Here is a 20350-nt window from a genome sequence, read left to right as displayed (position 1 = left end):
TCAAGATTAATTTATTACATCTAAGCAGACAGGATAAATCAGCTGGTGGATTGATCGCTGCAGCATCAGTCCCAAGCATAGTGGAGACAAACTCTATGTTTAGACTAGCCTCTACATTTGGTCCTCGGTGTATTCTTACCTAACACGTTGGGGACAACGTACAACAAAGTGAATGAGTAATGTATAGCCCAAAGCTTCCATGTTCCCAACAAGAAACAATGACATCTGAAAGACAAACTAACACAGTGGGAGACTATATTGTGGGTCTGTGACTTGAAGAACACATCCAAACCCCGCTTGATGTTCATAAAAGTCTCTTTATTTCTATTTTACATAGCACTTTGAACTGAATATGCTGCTTGCTGATGGTGCATCATGTGAAATAGGTCTCGGCCCCAGTTGCATGGCATAGACTGCTTTTGGACTAAGTTAACTAAAAAGTTTTCTTTTTGTCCCTAAAAATGTGTAAACAGCTAGTGATTTCCTGATGTCACTTGCATTTGAAAATGCCAGTGTAAAAGAGTCTTAAAATGGGTCCAGATGTAATCAGGCGTAGTATGCATAATTTTAGTCTTTAGAGTTCTCGTGAAGAACTGCAATAACCTGAGATCCAATTTTTATTTTTGCTGCTAACTTCTGAATTTCACTTATAGAGCCAGATGAAGTATCATGGATTTCCCCTAGATATGTTTGAAAAAGAAGACTTAAAAATGAAAGTTTAAAATTTAACTGCATGGTTAACTAACTTTCATGAAGTTTTAATCATATTGGACATGCAATTTTGTTTAAGAAATAAGATAGTTAAAATTCATTCTGAAAATACTGCCAACAATTTCATGATATAGATATTTTTAATATTAAAGGAAATTGTAAGTGTGTCTTTATAAACCATATGCATAAAATACATTTACTATACTAACGCATTCTCTCTTTTTAAAATGGTATTTCACAGTAATTTCTTAGGTACGCAATGTTTTCCCTCAAAGAAATAGTGCAATTTGAAGAACGTACATTATGTCAGTGGATTAAAACCTTTGTGGTTATTAATACAAGTCTTTGTAGATTTCTTGTAGGAGTGGATGAAGATTCATATCTGTCTCTGTTTTCTTTATTATTTGCAACAGCTGCACATGTTCCGTTACAATCTGTCTGAGGTCCGTCATTTTCTGAAGCAACTTTGCAAACAGCTGTGATGACTCTGGGTGATTCAGCTTTAGTTGGAGTTCCAAAGCTTGCAGCAAATTATCTTGTATATCTTCAATGGGTTTCACATTCAACAGACCAGGGCGATCTAGGAAAGATAATTAGGGAGGAGGAACTAGTGAATAAAATAGTAACTTTGATTTGGACAAGAAAACCTCCATCTCAAAGGTTTCTCCAAAACACTATCTAAAAGTGGCACATCTTGATTATTTCCTTTTTTAAAAAAAGATTCAGCCTTTTTATTAGGACATTCACAAGGAAAAATAGTTTTAGAAAGGATACAAGCATTGGTTAGTTACAGAATTAGAGAATGTAGTATATTACAATGAATATTTTGCACCAGATCTGGCATATATCATTGAAGGAAGAGTAAGTGAATAAGATATACTTGAAGAATATCAAAGTCTTCACTGGGTAATACATCAATGGACATATAGATAACTGGATCTACTAGTTTTTGATACTACTTTAAAATCTGTAACTGATTCTTCTTAGGAAGATGAAGGTAATATAAAAAACTTGGACTGGTGCTGAAAAAGCAAACTAATTGAAACAAAAACATGACTTCAATGGGAGACATGACTAAGGGCCACAGTGTAGACAGCAGAGATTTCTTTTCCGCAAAAAAGCCCCGATCGCGAAAATGGCGATCAGGGCTTTTTTGCGGAAAACCGCGTCTAGATTGGCCGCGGATGCTTTTCCGCAAAAAGTGCTTTTTGCGGAAAAGCATCCTGCCAATCTAGACGTGCTTTTCTGAAAATGCTTTCAACAGAAAACTTTTCCATTAAAAGCATTTTCGGAAAATCATGCCAGTGTAGACGTAGCCTTAGTAAAGAGAATCTCCCTATCTTGCATAAAGCTGGTATAAGGCCCACACACTAACCTATTTCCAGGTCTCCTCCAAAGCAGTCTAGACACAGCCCTAGTGAAATAGTTTTACCTAATATCCAACCTAGACCTCCCCCGCTGTAACTTGAGACTATTGCTCCTTGTTCTGCCATCTGTCACTACTGAGAACAGCCTCTCTCCATCCTCTTTGGAACCTCCTCTCAGGAAGTTGAAGGCTGCTATCAAATCCCTCCTCACTCTTTTCTTGTGCAGAATAAATAAGCCCAAATTCCTCAGCCTCTCCTCATAGGTCATATGCTCCAGCCCCCTAATCATTTTGGTTGCCCTCCACTGGACCCTCTCCAATGCGTCCACATCCTTTCTGTAGTGGGAGGCCCAGAATTGGATGCAGTACTCCAGATGTGGCCTCACCATGCTGAATAAACGGGAATAATCACTTCTATAGAACTGCTGGAAATATTCCTCCTAATGCTCCCTAATATGCCATTAGCCTTCTTGGCTACAAGGGCACACTGTTGACTCATATTCAGCTTCTCATGCACTGTAATCCCCAGGTCCTTTTCTGCTGAACTGCTACCTAGCCAGTTGGTCCCCAGCCTGTAACAATGCTTGGGATTCTTCCATCCCTAGTGCAGGACTCTGCACTTGTCCTTTTGTTGAACCTCATCAGATTTCTCTTGGTCCAATCCTCCAATTTGTGTAGGTCACTCTGGACCCTATCCATGCCCTCCAGCATATCTACCTTAATCCTAACTTAGTGTCATTCGTTAATTTGCTGGGGGTGCATTTCATCCCTTCATCCTGGGTCATTAATAAAGATGTTGAACAAAACTGGACCCAGAACCAGTGTTCTAAGCTACATGACAGCACATCTTCACTGGTGATTAATTAGCCCTGCCCAGTCAGTCAGCTCTGTGCACGGAGCCCTGAGCTTCTGACTGGGCATGGCTGATTAATCATCTGTGAAGCTGTACTGCCACACAGTTTAGAGGGAGCACTACCCAGAACTGACGCTTGGGGCACTCCACTTGATCCCTATCACCAACCAGCCATCGTGCTGTTGATCACTACCCATTGAGTCCGACGACCTAGCCAGCTTTCTATTCACTTTCCTTATACTCCTTCATAAACTCCAGCATAACAGCTTTAAAATGAAGCGCTGGAACGAGGACCAGTGAACCTGGATATTGTAAAGGCCTCCTGAATCATAAAATGTTATTTTTCAATAAGCCAGTCCTACTGAAGGCAATGTAGATTCTTCCCGAGTACAGACTTCAGGATATGGGCCATTATTTTGTGTGCTGTGCTCTTCTACAAATAGAGGATGACACCATTTTTGTCTCAAGAAACTCATTTAGATCAGACACCAGACACTACTGTTGAAATGTATGAAACACTTGAACTGAAGCTGCAAATATTACCTGTTCATCTTGAAGTTAACCACACTCACTGGGGTAGAAGTTATGGGATTTTGTGAAGGGATCAGTAGGGGAAGGGAGGCCATTCAAAACACAAAGATAAAGATCTACCTATGGAAGAGGTACAAGAGTGGAAAATACAAATGGGAGCCCCAAATGGCCTTTAGTTAGGAGCCTTGGAAAGAGCACAGATTAGTGGTTCTCAACCAGGGTTACAAATAGCATTGGGAATATGTAGAGGTCTTCCAGGGGTATATCAACTCATTCAGGTATTTGCCTACTTTCACAACAGGCTACATAAAAACAGTAGCAAACGTCTGTAGAAAATAAGGCCCACATTGCCAGCAACAGAGTTGTGCCACTATAAGAAGCTTGCGTAGCTGCTCTCCCTTTGACATCATAAAACCAACCCAACAAGTGGAAGTAGCTATGTCAGCTGGAGAGCATCTCCTACCGGCATAGTGCTGTGCACATCAGTGCATATGCTGCTCAGGGGAATGTTTTTTTCAGACCTCTGAGCTAAAGGCCAGAATATAGATTTGAAGAGGGAATATATTAAGCAGCGGGAGATAGAGTTCAGTCCTAGCAACAGCACTTTCATAGACCGCAGTAGAAAGAAAGGAGGTAACTTTTTCACTTTTTTTATTATTGGTTATTATTGGGTTTTATACATTAGCACAAGGCTATTTCATTTGATTTGGAAACACTGCATGAAAATGTTTAAATCCAAATAAACTGTTTCCAATTATTGAAGAAAAAATGTAATTAAAAATGTTCTGAGATTTGTAGAACTTTTTTTAAAATAACCCCCAAATTTATACCCTTTTGTGTCTGTTTAAAGTTATACTTAACTTTTTCTTAGACAAAAATAGGTTTTACACATTTGAAAGCCTTTTTTGGGCTTGATTATCTTTAAAATTAATTATATTTTCTGTTATCCCTCACAAAATGTCCATCTGCATGCTTTTGTTTTATGCTAGCATTCAAAATTACATTAGTTCTTATGTCTGTAACAACTATCATTAGTTAAGGTCATTTAGAGTTTACATACATATTCCACAATCAAAATATGATAAAATACATAAAGTGACATAATGGCTGATTTAATACTTTTTTGTGCTACTTCTGCCCGAGAGGCAGAAATGACTCAGCAGTTCAAGTTTTATTTATCAGTCTGTAACATGCAGTACACTCATCGGGTTTTTGGTTCAAAGCTCATAGTAGTTATCTGCTATTCAGGGGCAGATGACTGTTTTGCTGGGTCCCAGGCAGCATAACTCCGCGGGGCCCCCCCTTTGCCATGGCGCATGCGCTGTGACGCCATGCGCATGCGCGGTGGCGCCACAGCGCATACACGGGGCCCGGGGCGGCCGCCCCGTTCGCCCTGCCCTATATCCGCCCCTGCTGCTATTGTTGGTCTGATTAGAAAGTATCTCAGGCTGTGTCCAGACTCAGGGGTTTTTTCGAAAAAAGTAGCCTTTTTTCGAAAAAACTTCACCTGCGTCCAGACTCAAGCCGCGTTCTTTCGAAATTAAATCGAAAGAACGCGGCTTTTCTTTCGACGGCGGCAAACCTCAATTTACGAGGAAGAACGCCTTTTTTCGAAAGTTCCTCTTTCGAAAGAAGGCGTTCTTGAATGTAAATAGGGCTTCTTCGAAAGAGAGCATCCAGACTCACTGGATGCTTTCTTTCGAAAAAGCAAGCCGCTTTTTCGAAAGTTCAACGTGCAGTCTAGACGCTCTCTTTCAAAAGAGGCTCTTTTGAAAGTATCTTTCGAAAGAGCCTCTTTCGAAAGAGGCTTGCAGTCTAGACATAGCCTCATTGTTCTAACATAATTACAACAAGGGTGATTTTTTTTTAACAATGGTCAATGCTAGAACCCTTCTTGGTAATATTCTGTGAGGAGATTTAACAACTAAGAAGAGGTGCTCAAGGCTCACAAACTGCCTCAAAACCCCGTTGGGACAGCATTTCTCAAATGTGGCCACCAGGAGCTTTTCTTGTGGCAACAGCATCCTGGGCTGTTATGAGTAAGGGCAAAGCTGAGCCCCACCTCCTCCCTGTTGTTCCTGGATATACTGCCTTGGTGTTGGTTACTGTGGCCAGCAGCAGAGATATTGGGCCCTGCCTCCCTTTGGAGTAACCCGGGGCACAACGCTATAGGAGCAGGCAACTAGTGAGTTCTTTACCTTCCCGGATAGGGCTCAGGCAGCAGATTCTAGTCATGGGGCTTCAGGCTCCATCCCTGGGCTCAGGCAACATAGTGGCAGGCCCCAAGCTCTGGCCACATGGCTTTAGACTCCATCCCTGGACCATATCCTCTGGCCATGGAGCTCTGGGCCCTGACCACAGGGCTTCAGGCTCCAGAAACCCTACTGCAGTGGTCTCCAGCCTTTTTAACTACAAGATCACTTTTTCAATGTAAGATCTACCTCAAACCCAAATATGCTTGCCTGGCTTCCTTCCTGTCCCTTCTTTGAGGTCCCGCCCCTGCTCCAACCCTTCTCTGAGGCCTCACTCTGCTCACTCCATCCTCCCTTCTTCCCCCACCCTCACTCACTTTCACCAGGCTGAGGTAAGGAGTTGGGGTGTAGGCTCTGGTCTTGAGCCAAGGAGTTTGGAGTGTGAGGGGGACTCCAGGCTTAGCCCAGGATGAGGAATTGGAGTCTAGAAGGGGGTTCAGGGTGCAAGCTCTGGGAAAGAGTTTGGGTGCAGGGGGACTCACATCTGGGGCAGAGGTTGGGTGTAGGGGGAGGTTCAGGGCTGGGACAGGGATTCAGGAAGCAGGCTCTAGCTGGGCCCCATTTAACTGAGATGGCTTCTGGGTGGTGGAGCAGTGGGGTTAAGGCGGCTTCCTCCTGCCCTGACCCTGCCCCACTCCTGAAAGCAGTTGGAATGTACAACGATGGCTCCATGGCACCATGTGCTGCCCCTCATCTACAGGCCCTGAGCCCACAGGTTCTACTGGCCACGGTTCCCTGTTATTGATCAATGGGAGCTGCAGGACTGGGGTCTGCAGGCAAAGACAGCATGTGGAGACCCCCTGCTCTGCCTTTCTTAGGGGCTGCAGGAACATGTCAGCCACTTCCAGGAGCAGCAATTACCACAGGGATATTGACTCAAGCCACAACACGTTAGGCGTTTTAGAACTCACTACTCAAAGAAATGAATTTAAGCATAAGAGAGAAATAAAAATTATGAAATGCACAGACCAGTCAAAAACCCAAAGGCTGTGTCTAGACTACATCCTGCTGGGATGTAAATTAGACACGTCAAAATTGCAAATGAAACGGGGATTTAAATATCCTGCGCTTCATTTGCATAATCGCGTCATGGTGCTCTTTCAGAAAAGCACCATTTTGAAAGTAAAACTGCAGTCTAGACGCAGTTCTTTCGAAAACTGCAGGCTTTTTCGAAAGATCCTGTAAACCTCATTTTTTGAGAAATACAGGATTGTTCGAAAAAGTCTGCCGTATTAGAAGGAACCGCGTCTAGACAGTGGTTTTACGTTTGAAATGGTGCTTTTTCGAAAAAGTGCCATGACGCGATTATGCAAATGAAGCATGGGATATATAAATCCCCGCTTCATTTGCAATCTTGACATGTCTAATTTACATCCCTCTGTCAAAAGAGGGATGTAGTCTAGACACAGCCAAACTAACACACTTTGGAAGCAGTTCTCCCTCCCACACCCTGCACAGCAAGCAAGAGGCTCTCGGGGGGCAGGTCCAAGGCAGAGGGCAGGAGCAGCATGATAGTGGGTGGAGGAGCGACTGAAGTGCCAGCGTTTGATAGCCTCTTGGCCAAACTAGTCAGGAGCACCTGTCAGAGTCTCCAAGACCTACCAGTAGATCCTGATCTACTGGTTGGTGACCACTGCCCTACCTCTTCCTCCAGCCCTCTTTCCAGGGCTTAATATGTCATTTAATAAGGCTGATTAAATGAGCCACTGTGAAAAATGATACTTGTATGTTTGTTAATACCACTTTTCACAACAGACTTCCTTGCTAGTAATAAATAAATGACAATGATTCGGAAGTGTATATGTGCATATATATTTGATTTTCCAAAAGCTAATTAAATATTTTAGGAAAAAGTATGAGAACACACGTGTCCTGAGAACCCCTGGACTAGAAGACTAGGTCTGAATACATTCAGATGAACAGAGTCTGGATCTAGATCAGAGGTTCAAAATCTGTGAGTCGCAACCCCCTGGGGGTCGAAGCACCAGGCTGGCCGCCATTTTTTTTCCTGGCTTGGCGCCTGACAGGGGTGGGGGAACATAAGAAGAAGATACGAATGGCTGTACTGGATCAGACCAAAGGTCCATCTAGCCCAGTAGCCTGTCTACTGACAGTGGCCAGCACCAAGTGCCCCGGAGAGGGTGGACCAAAGACAGTGATCAAGCGATTTGTCTCGTGCCATCCATCTCCAGCCTCTGACAAACAGAGGCCAGTGACATCATTACTACCCCCTGGTTAATAGCCTTTTATGGACCTAACCTCCATGAATTTATTTGCCTTCTCTTTAAACTCTGTTCTAGTTCTAGCCTTCACAGCCTCCTCTGGCAAGGAGTTCTACAGGTTGACTATGCGCTGTGTGAAGAAGAACTTTCGCTTATTAGTTTTAAACCTGCTACCCATTAATTTCATTTGGTGTCCTCTAGTCCTTATATTATAGGACCTAATGAATAACTTTTCTTTATTCACCCTCTCCATACCACTCATGATTTTTATAGACCTCTATCATATCCCCCCCCCTCAGTCTCCTCTTTTCCAAACTGAAAAGTCCCAGTCGCTTTAGCCTCTCTTCATACGGGACCTGTTCCAAACCCCTGATCATTTTAGTTGCCCTTTTCTGAACCCTTTCCAAGGCCAAAATATCTTTTTTGAGGTGAGGAGACCACATCTGTACACAGTACTCAAGATGTGGGTGTACCATAGTTTTATACAGGGGCAGTAAGATATTCTGTCATATTTTCTATCCCTTTCTTCATAGTTCCTAACATTCTATTTGACTTTTTGACCGCCGCTGCACAGTGTGTGGACGTTTTCAGAGAACTATCCACGATAACTCCAAGATCTCTTTCCTGATTAGTCATAGCCAAATTAGCCCCCATCATATTATATGTATAGTTGGGGTTGTTTTTTCCAGTGTGCATTACTTTACACTTATCCACATTAAACTTCATTTGCCATTTTGTTGCCCAATCACTTAGTTTTGTGAGATCTTTTTGAAGTTCTTCACAGTCAGCTTTTGTCTTGACTATCTTGAACAGTTTAGTATCATCCGCGAACTTTACCTCACTGCTTGCCCTTTTCTCTAGATCATTTATGAATAAGTTGAATAGGATTAGTCCTAGGACTGACCCCTGGGGGACACCACTAGTAATCCCTCTCCATTCTGAACATTTACTGTTTATTCCAACCCTTTGTTTTCTGTCTTTTAACCAGTTCTCAATCCCTGAACGGACCTTCCCTCTTATCCCATGACAATGTAATTTACACAAGAGCCTTTGGTGAGGGACTTTGTCAAAGGCTTTCTGAAAATCTAAGTATACTATATCTACCGGATCCCCCTTGTCCGCATGTTTGTTAACCCCTTCAATGAACTCTAATAGATTAGTAAGACATGATTTCCCTTTACAGGAACCATTTTGACTTTTGCCCAACAAATTATGTTCTTTTACATGCCTAACAACTGTATTCTTAACTATTGTTTTGACTAATTTGCCAGGGAAGCGAACCAGCGCTTTAAATTAAAGGCTCTGCAACAAAATGTTCCCAGTGCCGGTTCTTTTTTTTTTTTGGCTCAACCAAAATTTTCCCAGCTCTGGGGGTTGCGAATTAAAAAAGGCAGAGCACCACTGATCTAGATACATAAATTCCCAGATTCAAATTTGTGGGGTATTAAGTGGTGGAGCTGGGATCTGTAACCAGACTTACTGCTTAGGCTGTGATTGTCAATTCTGGTTGGACATTTTTCTGGAGGCTTCATCGCATGACATACCTTTAAATTAAATAGTAATCTTTAATTCCTGGAAATTGTAGGACAATTCTGGAGGGCTGGCAATCCTGGCTAAGGATCATCTATAGTCAGAGGAATGACTATGCAAAAATGACCAGATGACCCATGTATTCTGTCTCTGGGTATGTACAGGCAGTCCCCGGGTTACGTACAAGATAGGAACTGTAGGTTTGTTCTTAAGTTAAATTTGTATGTAAGTCGGAACTGGTACATATTGTAGGGGAAACTCTAGCCAAACATTTCTCCAGAGCTCAGTTTTATTCTCCCACACCTTACTTCCCTCAGTCCTTTATTCTCAAGCTGAGGTGTCTGCTGAGAAAAGCCGCTCTGCGTCTCCCTGGTCTGCTGGGGGGGGGCACTAGCTTCGCGTCTTCCTGGTCTGCTGGGGGGGAGCAGCTAGTGCGGGGTTGCCTCACCCCGTTTGTAAGTAGGGATCCGATGTAAGTCGGATCCATGTAACCTGGGGACTGCCTGTATACACTAGAGGTTTTTTTTTTTTTCAGAAAAACGGCTGTTTTTCTGAAAAAACTTCAATTACATCCACATTGCAAACATGTTCCTCCAAAAGAAAATCAAAAGAACAGAGAGGCTTTTCTGACATTGGTAATCCTCATTCTATGAGGAAGAAGGCTTTTCCTGAAAGAGATTTCGGAAAAAGGCATGTGTGCACGGGGAAGAGGAAGTTCTTTCGAAAGAAAAGGAAAGAGGAAAAAGCACAGGTGCCCTGGTGGCCACTCCGTCCATAGTAATCACAGCTGAAATGGGAGATAGCGTACACACTGAATGGACACTATCTTTCGAAAAAGGCAGATCACTTTTTCAATGCACTTTTGCAGTGTGGACGCTTTCTTTTGGAAGAAGTTTTTCCGGAAGATCTTTTCCGGAAAAGCTTCTTCCGAAAGAAGCATGAACTGACGACATAGCCTCAGAGAGTTCCTGAAGAAATCTGTCAAATTCATGAGCAGAACTGGATTTGTCAAATTCAATTTTAAAAAGACTTGCATTCTCCAGAGTTTCTAGCATTTCCTTCTCCTGAGTGAGACCTGTCTTCTCCCCATCTTCTGATAGACTCCCTGCTCTTTCCTACACAAACAGCACAATTCATCCCAGTTTATCCCCACATGGATAGCTTGTTGGTGTATGTTCTCTCCCCAGTCAGGGCTTTCTCTCAGACTCACTACAGAATATGGATACACTCTGAATCAAGGAATTTGAATCACAAGGATCCTGCTTTAATACATCTCTATTTGCAATACAAGACGACAATTTTTCTGTAATATTCAGCCCTACAAACTCACCATAGGGTCTGAGAGTGAAGCAAGCTTCTTTGTGGCTGTGCATTATCACTAGTGATCAGGACCACTGATGAGAGGAGGTGAGGAGGCAAAAGGAGCATTTGCCCTAGAGCATGATGGCCACAGTGGCACTCGGAGCCCCATGCCAGCAATGCAGAAGCTGTCATTTTACTGAGGATGCATGAGTTTATATATCCAGATGTACATGCTCAAACTGCTAATGAATAAAACTTGATTTGACCAGTAAACTAAGAAAAATCAATTTGAAGACACATATGGTACAGATGTTATAACTAAATATGTGCTTTTTTAAAAAAAAACATTGTTCTAACTTTGCACTTAATATATTCTTTCATATTCTATTTGTGTGCATGTATCATTCTTGCATGCAAAGTTAGAAATATGAAGTGTAGACCTGATTATTAATCTAGAACAGTGTTTCTCAAAGTGTTTCCTGAAGCTTCCTTTGGCTGCAAATGGAGAACCGCAGCCAATAGGAGCGACAAGCTTCCCTGGCTGCGGAGCTGGTAAGTAAACAAATTGGAGCGGCCCAGTAGGAGCTTTCACAGGGCATATCTATGCGAGGAAATTTTTTTGAAATAAGTTATTTCGAAATAATAACTCACAAAATAACTATTGCAAAATATTCAGAGGGGTAACTGAGTGAGTCTGTATAGGATAAACTTAAAAAACAACGAATAGTCTCGTAGCACTTTAAAGACTAAAAAAACCCATGTCAATGGTATCATGAGCTTCCGTGGGCACAGCCCACTTCTTCAGATGACCGGTCATGATACCATCGACATTTTTTTTTAGCCTTTAAAGTGCTACCAGACTATTTGTTGTTTTTAAAGTTTATTTCAAAATAGTGGATCCACAACAGTGTATCCACAGGGAAGTCTTGAAATTAATCCAAGGCAGGTTCACTTAATGTGGATAAACTACTTGGACTGAGAATCCCAGGAAGCACTGGGGAGTAATTCCTTTGAATGACTCTGGAGAGTAGTTATTTTTAAATTACTATTTTTAAATAGCGTTATTCCTTGTGGAAAGCAGAAGCTGTTATTTCAAAGTGACCAGCCCCTTATTTTGGTATAACCGGCTTGGTAGTGTGGATGCTCTGCTTGTTGTTTTGCAATAAGGGGAATTATTTCATAATAACTCCCTAGTGTAGACCAGGTCTCAGAGTTCGTCCACGGACCACTTTGAGAAACACTGATCTAGAATGTCTAGTAAAAACCATTAGTGGTACTTAAGGGAGGGCATTAATGGCCCAGTGTTCAAGGTAACAGTCTGTAAATGGCTTTGTTTTTCCTGTAAGCCCAAACAGTGTTTGGTTCTACAAAGTCATGCCATCTGGTGCATGGAATCATGGTGATGGAATCCGTCTTGAATCTGGTATTTTTCCATAGGGATGGGGAGACTCAAACAAATGATTTAGATATTGGCACAGAAAGTACGCTTATTAAGTTTGCAGATGATACCAAGCTGGGAGGGGTTGCAACTGCTCTGGAGGATAGGGTCATAATTCAAAATAATCTGGACAAATTGGAGAAATGGTCAGAGGTAAACAGGATGAGGTTTAATAAAGAGAAATGCAAAGTGATCCACTTAGGAAGGAACAATCAGTTTCACTCATACAGAATGGGAAGCGACTGTCTAGGAAGGAGTATGGCAGAAAGGGATCTAGGGGTTATAGTGGACGACAAGCTATATACGAGTCAACAGTGTGATGCTGTTTCAAAAAAAGCAAACATGATTCTGGGATGCATTAACAGGTGTGTTGTGAGCAAGACACGAGAAGTCATTCTTCCACTCTACTCTGCGCTGATTAGGCCTCAGTTGGAGTATTGTGTCCAGTTCTGGGCACCGCATTTCAAGAAAGATGTGGAGAAATTGGAGAGGGTCCAGAGAAGAGCAACAAGAATGATTAAAGGTCTAGAGAACATGACCTATGAAGGAAGGCTGAAAGAACTGGGTTTGTTTAGTTTAGAAAAGAGAAGATTGAGAGGGGACATGATAGCAGTTTTCAGGTATCTAAAAGGGTGTCATAAGGAGGAGGGAGAAAACGTGTTCATCTTGGCCTCTGAGGATAGAACAAGAAGCAATGGGCTCAAATTGCAGCAAGGAAGGTTTAGGTTGGACATTAGGAAAAAGTTCCTACCTGTCAGGGTAGTCAAACACTGGAATAAATTGCCCAGGGAGGTTGTGGAATCCTCATCTCTGGAGATATTTAAGAGTAGGTTAGATGAATGTCTATCAGGGATGGTCTAGACAGTACTTGGTCCTGCCATGAGGGCAGGGGACTGGACTTGATGACCTCTCAAGGTCCCTTCCAGTCCTAGTATTCTATGATTCCCACCCTGGGGAAATTCTATTTAAGGAATAGAAAGCAATAAAAGCTTGTCTTTGGTTGGCTTTTGAAGACTGCCTCCCTATCCTAAGAGAACACACAAGAAGCTATTAGATAGATCCAGGCCAGAGAAAAGACAAGCAGAGGGGTGAGAAATATATTTGCAGCAATCTCTCTTAGGCTATGCCTACACTACAAGGTTTTTGTGCAAAAACAGGCAAAGCGTCCACACCTCAAGCACGTTTATGCACAAAAAACCCCCACAGTAAATGGACGGAACAGAGGGCTTTTGCTAATAGAGTTATTCCTCTCCCCATGAGGAAAAACTCCTTTTTGCGTTACAGGTCTTGTACAAAGAGGCATGTGTGAACGCTCAGTAGGGGTTTCTTGCGCAAAAAGAGACTGTCAGAAAAAACACAGGTGCTCTGATGGCCATTCTGTTAATGGCCATCAGAGCTTTCTTGCACAAGAACGTCCATACAGTGTGGACACTCTCTTGCACAAAAGCACATTGCTTTTGTGATGCGCTTTTGGGGTATGGACACGCTTTTGTTGAAGAAGTTTTTGCGGAAGATCTCTTCTGCAAAAAGCTTCTTGCGCAAAAACCCTGCAGTATAGACAAAGCCTTAGTGTATTAGAATTAACTCGCATCGTTTGTTTATTTTAGATTAATAACCTGCTTTGATCTGTCTGTTTTCATTTGCAATCACTTAAATCCTACTTTTTATACTTAATAAAACATTTTTCTTTATTATCAAACCCAAGGTAAATAATTATTAGCTGAGGGGAGCAACCACTGTGCATATTTATCTTTTCATTGATAAAGAGAGTGAACCTTATGAACTTTCTCTGTGTACAACTTTTATACAGAGTAAGACAGATTTACATGGGGGTTTGCCCTTTTGAGGGCAGTGATCCAGAATGTTGTCAAATCCCCATAACTAAGCAATCCCAGAGCTGAGCTGATTCATTGTCTGTGTTGCTCTGCTGGGGAAGACTAGAGTGGTGGGGCACCCTGGAGGACAAGTAGATAGGGCAGTGGTTTGATCAGCACATTGGGGCTATGTCTACACTACACTACCTATGGTATCCCGAAATAAGTATTCAGCGTCTTTTGACCGCGCCTGTTATTTCAAAATATAACGCTATTCCGATGTCCCTGTAAACCTCATTCCACAAGGAGTAAGGGACATTTTGGAATAGCAATTTATTTTGAAAATAAGTGCTGTGTAGACAGTACCAAATTGCATAGCTTATTTCAAGCTGCGGATGCAGTGTAGACACACCTTGGGTGACAGCCTCAAAGGGACCTCTGTGATCACACCCATCACAATGAGCTTTTCAAACATAATTTTCTATCGGAAATTATAATATGTGGGATTTTACTCTTTTGATATGATTCCAAGCAATAGGTTTCTAACTTGAAAGATAATGAAGTGAACATGTAGTCAAATCCCTTTCCCAGAGAAATGGTTTCTTAAATTTGCCGTTGTTGATAGCCGGTTTAAGGACTGAATGGGTATAAAGCCCGAACTAGTTTTTCCCATTAGAAGTAGCCTTTCTAGGCCAGCATTGCAGCACATTGGCAGGGCAACAGGGGAAAGTCTGCATAACCAATGCCATAGCTGTTCTGAAGATTAAGATCTTGGGCTATCGATACGGCACTCCTCAAACTTATTTACAGGATTATTTTTTTAAAGAAAGAAAATACTGCATGAAGAAACATCTTTATGGAATAGCTGAAAATCATATATATTCTACATGCTGCTTCCTCTCAGATCAAGCACTTCCTTCAAACACACTGCTCAGCTTCTCTGCATTACTATTAGTAATGTTGTGAAATAGCTCAACCATTTATGTATTGAGGCCAGGGTTGCTTGGGTATCACAGAATAGCAAATACATCTATCTTCCTAGAGTTCTTGTTTTTAATGGCCTGCAAGAGTTTGGGACAGTTTTTAGCATTGACTTCACTGGATCTGTGACCATTCACAGAAGCTGAGGATATATGGGCTAGATGTCAGGTGATGACAGGAAGTGGGGAGAAGAAACCTCCCTGAAAACATTTTTCTAAATCTAATTTTACAAGAATGCATTTCTCAAAACTACAGTATCTTAACAAAGGCTCTGACGAAAATGTTACATTGCTAACAATAAAAATGCCTCCTTTAAGAAATGGTGATTATTCAGTTGCCCAGGAACAGCAACTCTGTCTCAGCAGCACCTTTAATGCAATTATTTTTTTTGCCTGAATTAAACCTTTTCAATATCTTTTTAAACAAAATGTATAAAAAGCACATTAAGAATAGCTGTTTAGCATTATAATAATGACCACAGTGCAACATGTGAAGTTATTGAAACTGAATGAGCTGGCCCACTGTGCTTTAATGGCTCAGTTAGAACTTAAGTATGTGACTTCAGAGGTTGTTTAATTTGACACACCCTTATGGTCAATTTGTCATTTCTCTCATTTTCATTTGGACATTTTTGCTGTTTCAGTCTGAAAAAATTTAGATGTTTTAGAGAAACTGATAAATTCCAAATTATTTCATTTCACAAACAGAAGTTTTTCCTGTGTAATGTTTCAGATGGATATAAGAGGTACTACTTAAGGAGAGAGTGTGGATCCAATGTTATTTCCCTAGGATTACACAGAAGCAAACCATTTAGCTGGAGTGTTTTTCTAAGTTTCTGAGAACAGTCGCTAGTTTTTTCCCCCTTTAGGGTAATGCTGTTTATACCCAAAAGACTTTTGAGGTGGCTTTAACATTACAGTATTCTTTGAGTCAGTGGCCTCTGAATAAAGGTGTAGTGGTTTTAGAACTCATTTTATTTTGGATTCTTCAGAGTTTGATTAGGCTAACTTTCCACTGACACATCAGCATCCAAAATTAGGATTTCATTTTCCATACTTCATCAGACTTGTCTGTATTAAATTACTTACAGCAAACAAGGAACACTGTTCCTCTTGCACTCCCACGGAACATATTCATCTCAACTTCAGTTGGAACAGAGATTGTAATAATTTGTTTGTTATAGGTACAATTTGACTCTAGAGCTATCCTCAAGTAGGAAGTAAATCCTCATTGTCTTGGATAAGGGTTAAGCTTTTTCAAAACATCGTCTTCCTTATCTTCAAATAGTCTTGAAAGCAAGTAGAAGGACATCACCTTCAAAATCTGTTTTCATATCAGAAAACCATAGAATTTGTGTGTATAGTGACTAGATGAGGTTCTGAACTAATTAAAACTAATTAATGATATTTGAAAATCTCTGACTTCAGATTATTCATATAAGAAAAAATATTATTGGTTGATTAATCTGGTTCACAGAAGATAACATTTCTTGGTGGGTTGTTATCCTCCCGACACGCAAAATGTATGACTTACCTCATACTTTCCTCTAATTAAAAAAAAATCCAAAAATATCCAGTTTTGCAGCTACATATTATGAGTTCCCTTTTCTCAATCATAAATGGGAGAGATTTTAAAGACCTGTATCTCATCTGTTAACTTTTCTGTAATATCAGAAAATGCAGACTCTACTGGCTCACTTTCTGGAAGGTCTTTTTAAGTTTGTATAATTCCATCCCCCATAGCCAACCAAAAATGTAGTCATATCATATTCTACTTCATTTAATTAATTCAAAGTCCTCAGGGATCCATTTGTTTGAAAGTCTCACTCAAGCACTCTCATGAGAAGAGTTTCAGAGGGATAACCGTGTTAGTCTGTAACTGAAAAAAAACTTAAACAATGAATGAAAAAGTGGGTTGTGCCTATGAAAGCTCATGATACCATCTCCATTTTTTGTTAGTCTCTACGGTGATGCAGGACCATTAATTGCTTTTAAGCATTTTCATGAGAAGAGTTGTACTTGTCTGAGGTGGATTTGGCTAGTCTAATAGAACATGTTGTGACATTTTCCCTGAATGAAACAGAATGCCAGAAAGTAATTTTACATTAAGACCACGAGGGCATATTTTTTCTCTAATGTTTACAGGTTTTTAATTTCTTGAGTAACTCATTCATTTTTTTTCCTTTTAAAGTCAACAAAACCCAATAGAGGTCAATATCATAGACTAAATTCAAATAACCATACATTCCTGAAAGTTCAAATGCCAAGTACATATTCATTGGAAATTCTTATTGAATCCAAGCTATTAATATAAAATAAAAAGGCTGCACAAGCAAATTGTAAGTATAAAAGAATTCTGTTTACAGTAGGGTGACTTTTCTATGGCTTTGCTGGCAAGAATCCCACCCTTCCTGTTTTAAATAAGATAGTTCTGTAATTTTTTAAAGATGAAAAATACTGCTGATTCAGCAGGCATGTCCAGCTCAATCAATAACAATAGCACATTTGCATTGACAGTTTGTGACTGAGACTGAATAAAGGCAAGGAATATCAAGTCCCTAGAGAAGTGATCAAAGGCTACATTTAAGCAATTTGATCTCTATCTCTTAGTACTGATCCTTTGTCATGTTTTCACAGGAGTTAAAAGTAGCAACTTTATCATAGGCGTGTGCAGCACATTTCATTAGGATGTGCACCCGAAGAATTTCTTTTAAATGTACTTTGACCCCCATTAGCCATGCCCCTGACCCCTGTTAACAACGCCCCTGACCCCCATTGGCCACACACCGACTCCCATTGGCCACACCTCTGGAGGTAACACTCTCGGGGCAAGACGGACACATGACCAGAAGTAAAAGGTGTCATGTGACCCCCTCTAAGGACTTTTCCCACCATCCTCCTACCAATAGGAATTAGTTTGCCCCCCCCCCAAACCCCTCTTATGCAACTATCCTGCAGTTGCATTAACTCAATGTGTGTGACATTAACACTAACAGAGAGGCTGGGGGAAGTGTTCCCTCTAAGAGTTTCCTACCATGAGCAGAATTAATTTTGTGTTGTGCACCAGTACTGAGTTCATGGGCTTGTTTGGAAGTACCACTGTTATTAATAAATATCTTACAAACCACTATCTTTTCCTTCTACTGCCAAATCTCCCCTTGCTCCATCAGCTCTCCTCGTGCCTGCTGCCCCCCAATCCCTCACCCTCCTCTGCTCTCCTGACGGGTTGTGGTACCCTGTCTCAAATCCCCCTCCTCCTCCAGCAGCTGCTAGCCAGTCCGAGACATTAGGGTGTGCCTGGGCACACCCGGCACACCCTGTGTGCACACCTATGAACCTTATTATGTAAAATTGTGTATTAAATAATGCAGAGCTTACCTCCACTGAGTATAATTACAGCTATAAATATGGCCAGGTCACTGTCATCTAGTTCCAGTGCATTGAACTTCACTGCAAACTCAAATTTGGGCTCCATAAAGTCACAAAAAGGTTTTCTCAGGCTCTTCAGAAACTCCCGTGTCATGAATCCTTGTCCATTGGATATGAGAACTCCATCTTTATTCATCAGTGAGGCCAGCAGCGTATATATTATCTCATGGACACCGTATTTCAGGAGAGTTACTTGGTCATTCAGGTCAAGGTTCACAAAACCTGGAATGCTTTTGGCAAATTCTGTGATCTCCTGCACAGCCTCCACTGAGCGAAACTGACACCGCTGGAAGATGCGAATTGCCACTTCTTTATTCTGCTCTTGCAGAGGAGTCACGTGTTTGCAATTGATCTTATCTTCACCCATCATTAAGGAGTTCATGTCGTAAATAACAAATGGCTAAAAATAAAAGTGAAAATGGGATTGAGTGTCATGTGTCCTTTCTATACACACTGTTACTGAAAGACTATAAACACATAAGCCATTGTTAAAAAACCCACGGAATGTGACAGAAAAAGTGCAAACACACATCAGTAAACGTAATGGTTTTGCTTTTGGGTTAAAATCCAGAAAAACCCACAGACTCAAATTAACTTTCTAACATTCAAATTGGTTTGCAGAACAGGCAAGTAACTCCTGCAGCTTTCTTACACTTGCTAGGAACCCACTTCCTTGAGTTTTGGGCTTTGGAGAGGATAATTTTTTAAATAATGTAAGGAAAGCCATTTCTTTTAAAACACAGATCTGATTTTCACTCAAAAAATTTCTATTAAAGATTTTGTCTCTTAGTTCCACAGGTGTTTTTACTATCTGAATTCAAAGTTCAGAAAGATTGCTAATAAAAAAGTCACTCCTTTAACACGTATTTCAATAATTTACATCCAATAACATATTACCCTTAAACGTTTATTTTGTAGTTGTATAATACTTTTTCTATAGACAGACACAGTATGTTCACATTTATATTACTTCATATGCCGCCATGCTTATTTTACTAGTCCTAGTAAGTGTTACAAATAGTCAAAACAGTATTACATCGACTATCTTGTAAATGGCATCTTCTGTTACACTGAGATATTAAAAGGATTAAAGATTTTTTGAAACTCAAGTAAGTTATTAATAAGAAAAAGCAGTATGCTGTAAACTAGAATAAATTCAATTCAGATTATAACAACGAACCTGCCTGTTAAAAACACCCAACTAGAATAAGTGAATTTGAAAACAAAATTAGAACATCTAATGCCAGAGAAATTCTTTTTCTATGATCTGGAAACAATCTATTTCAGAATAAACAGATGTGAGGCCCCATGAGAAGATGTGATGAAAGAAGTGGACAAGTGACTGCTACAAATTTATATTAGGAACGTCTGTCTTGAGGCCAAATTATTTAAATAAAGTACATGCATCATTTAGCGAGGACTGTATTAGTTTATTTAGGGAAAACAGAGAATGCATTTTCCTACAAATATTTGGTAATATTTACTTTTGCCCCGTGACATTTCACCTCTCTCTTCCTTTAATTTTCTCACACATAAGTAATTATCTATTATTCACCTCAAGTAAAGTAAGAAACACAGAGAGGTATAATTCCTGACATGCTTTTTTATCTTTCAGGTATTCAATCCATTGACTTCAATCCTATAGGCATATCTAAACTACATCCCCCTTTCGAAAGAAGGATGTGAATTAGATCAAAATTGCAAATGAAGCTAGGAGTTGAATTTCCTGCGCTTCACTTGCATAATGGTGGCCATACGGTCTTTCGAAAAAGGGCTTCTCAAAAGTAAAACCACTGTCTAGACACGGTTCTTTTGAAAAAAACAACCCCTTTTGCGAAAGATCCCATACTCTTCAAAAAATGAGTACGGAATCTTTCGAAAAAGGGATTTTTTTTTGAAAGAACTGCATCTAGACAGTGGTT

The 20350-nt window shown here is 40.7% G+C and overlaps 1 protein-coding gene across 5 annotated transcripts in view; it reads right to left on the bottom strand.

Annotated features, from left to right (window-relative positions):
* Nucleotides 1–297: 297 nt before the first annotated feature.
* Nucleotides 298–20350, bottom strand: part of PPARG (peroxisome proliferator activated receptor gamma) — a 120257-nt gene continuing 100204 nt past the window's right edge. For all 5 annotated transcript variants that reach the window (XM_075939640.1, XM_075939637.1, XM_075939639.1 and 2 more), the window contains 2 exons: nucleotides 18378–18828; nucleotides 298–1291 (listed from right to left, as the gene is read on the bottom strand). In XM_075939640.1, coding sequence (XP_075795755.1) covers nucleotides 1044–1291; nucleotides 18378–18828 — 699 coding nt within the window. In that variant the 3' untranslated portion in view covers nucleotides 298–1043. The remainder of the gene's footprint in view (nucleotides 1292–18377; nucleotides 18829–20350) is intronic.

Source organism: Pelodiscus sinensis, chromosome 11 (genome assembly GCF_049634645.1).
Source record: "Pelodiscus sinensis isolate JC-2024 chromosome 11, ASM4963464v1, whole genome shotgun sequence".
Classification (NCBI taxonomy): domain Eukaryota; kingdom Metazoa; phylum Chordata; order Testudines; family Trionychidae; genus Pelodiscus; species Pelodiscus sinensis.
The sequence above is the reverse complement of the archived record's forward strand: the minus strand, read 5'-3'. Positions and strand labels throughout refer to the sequence as shown.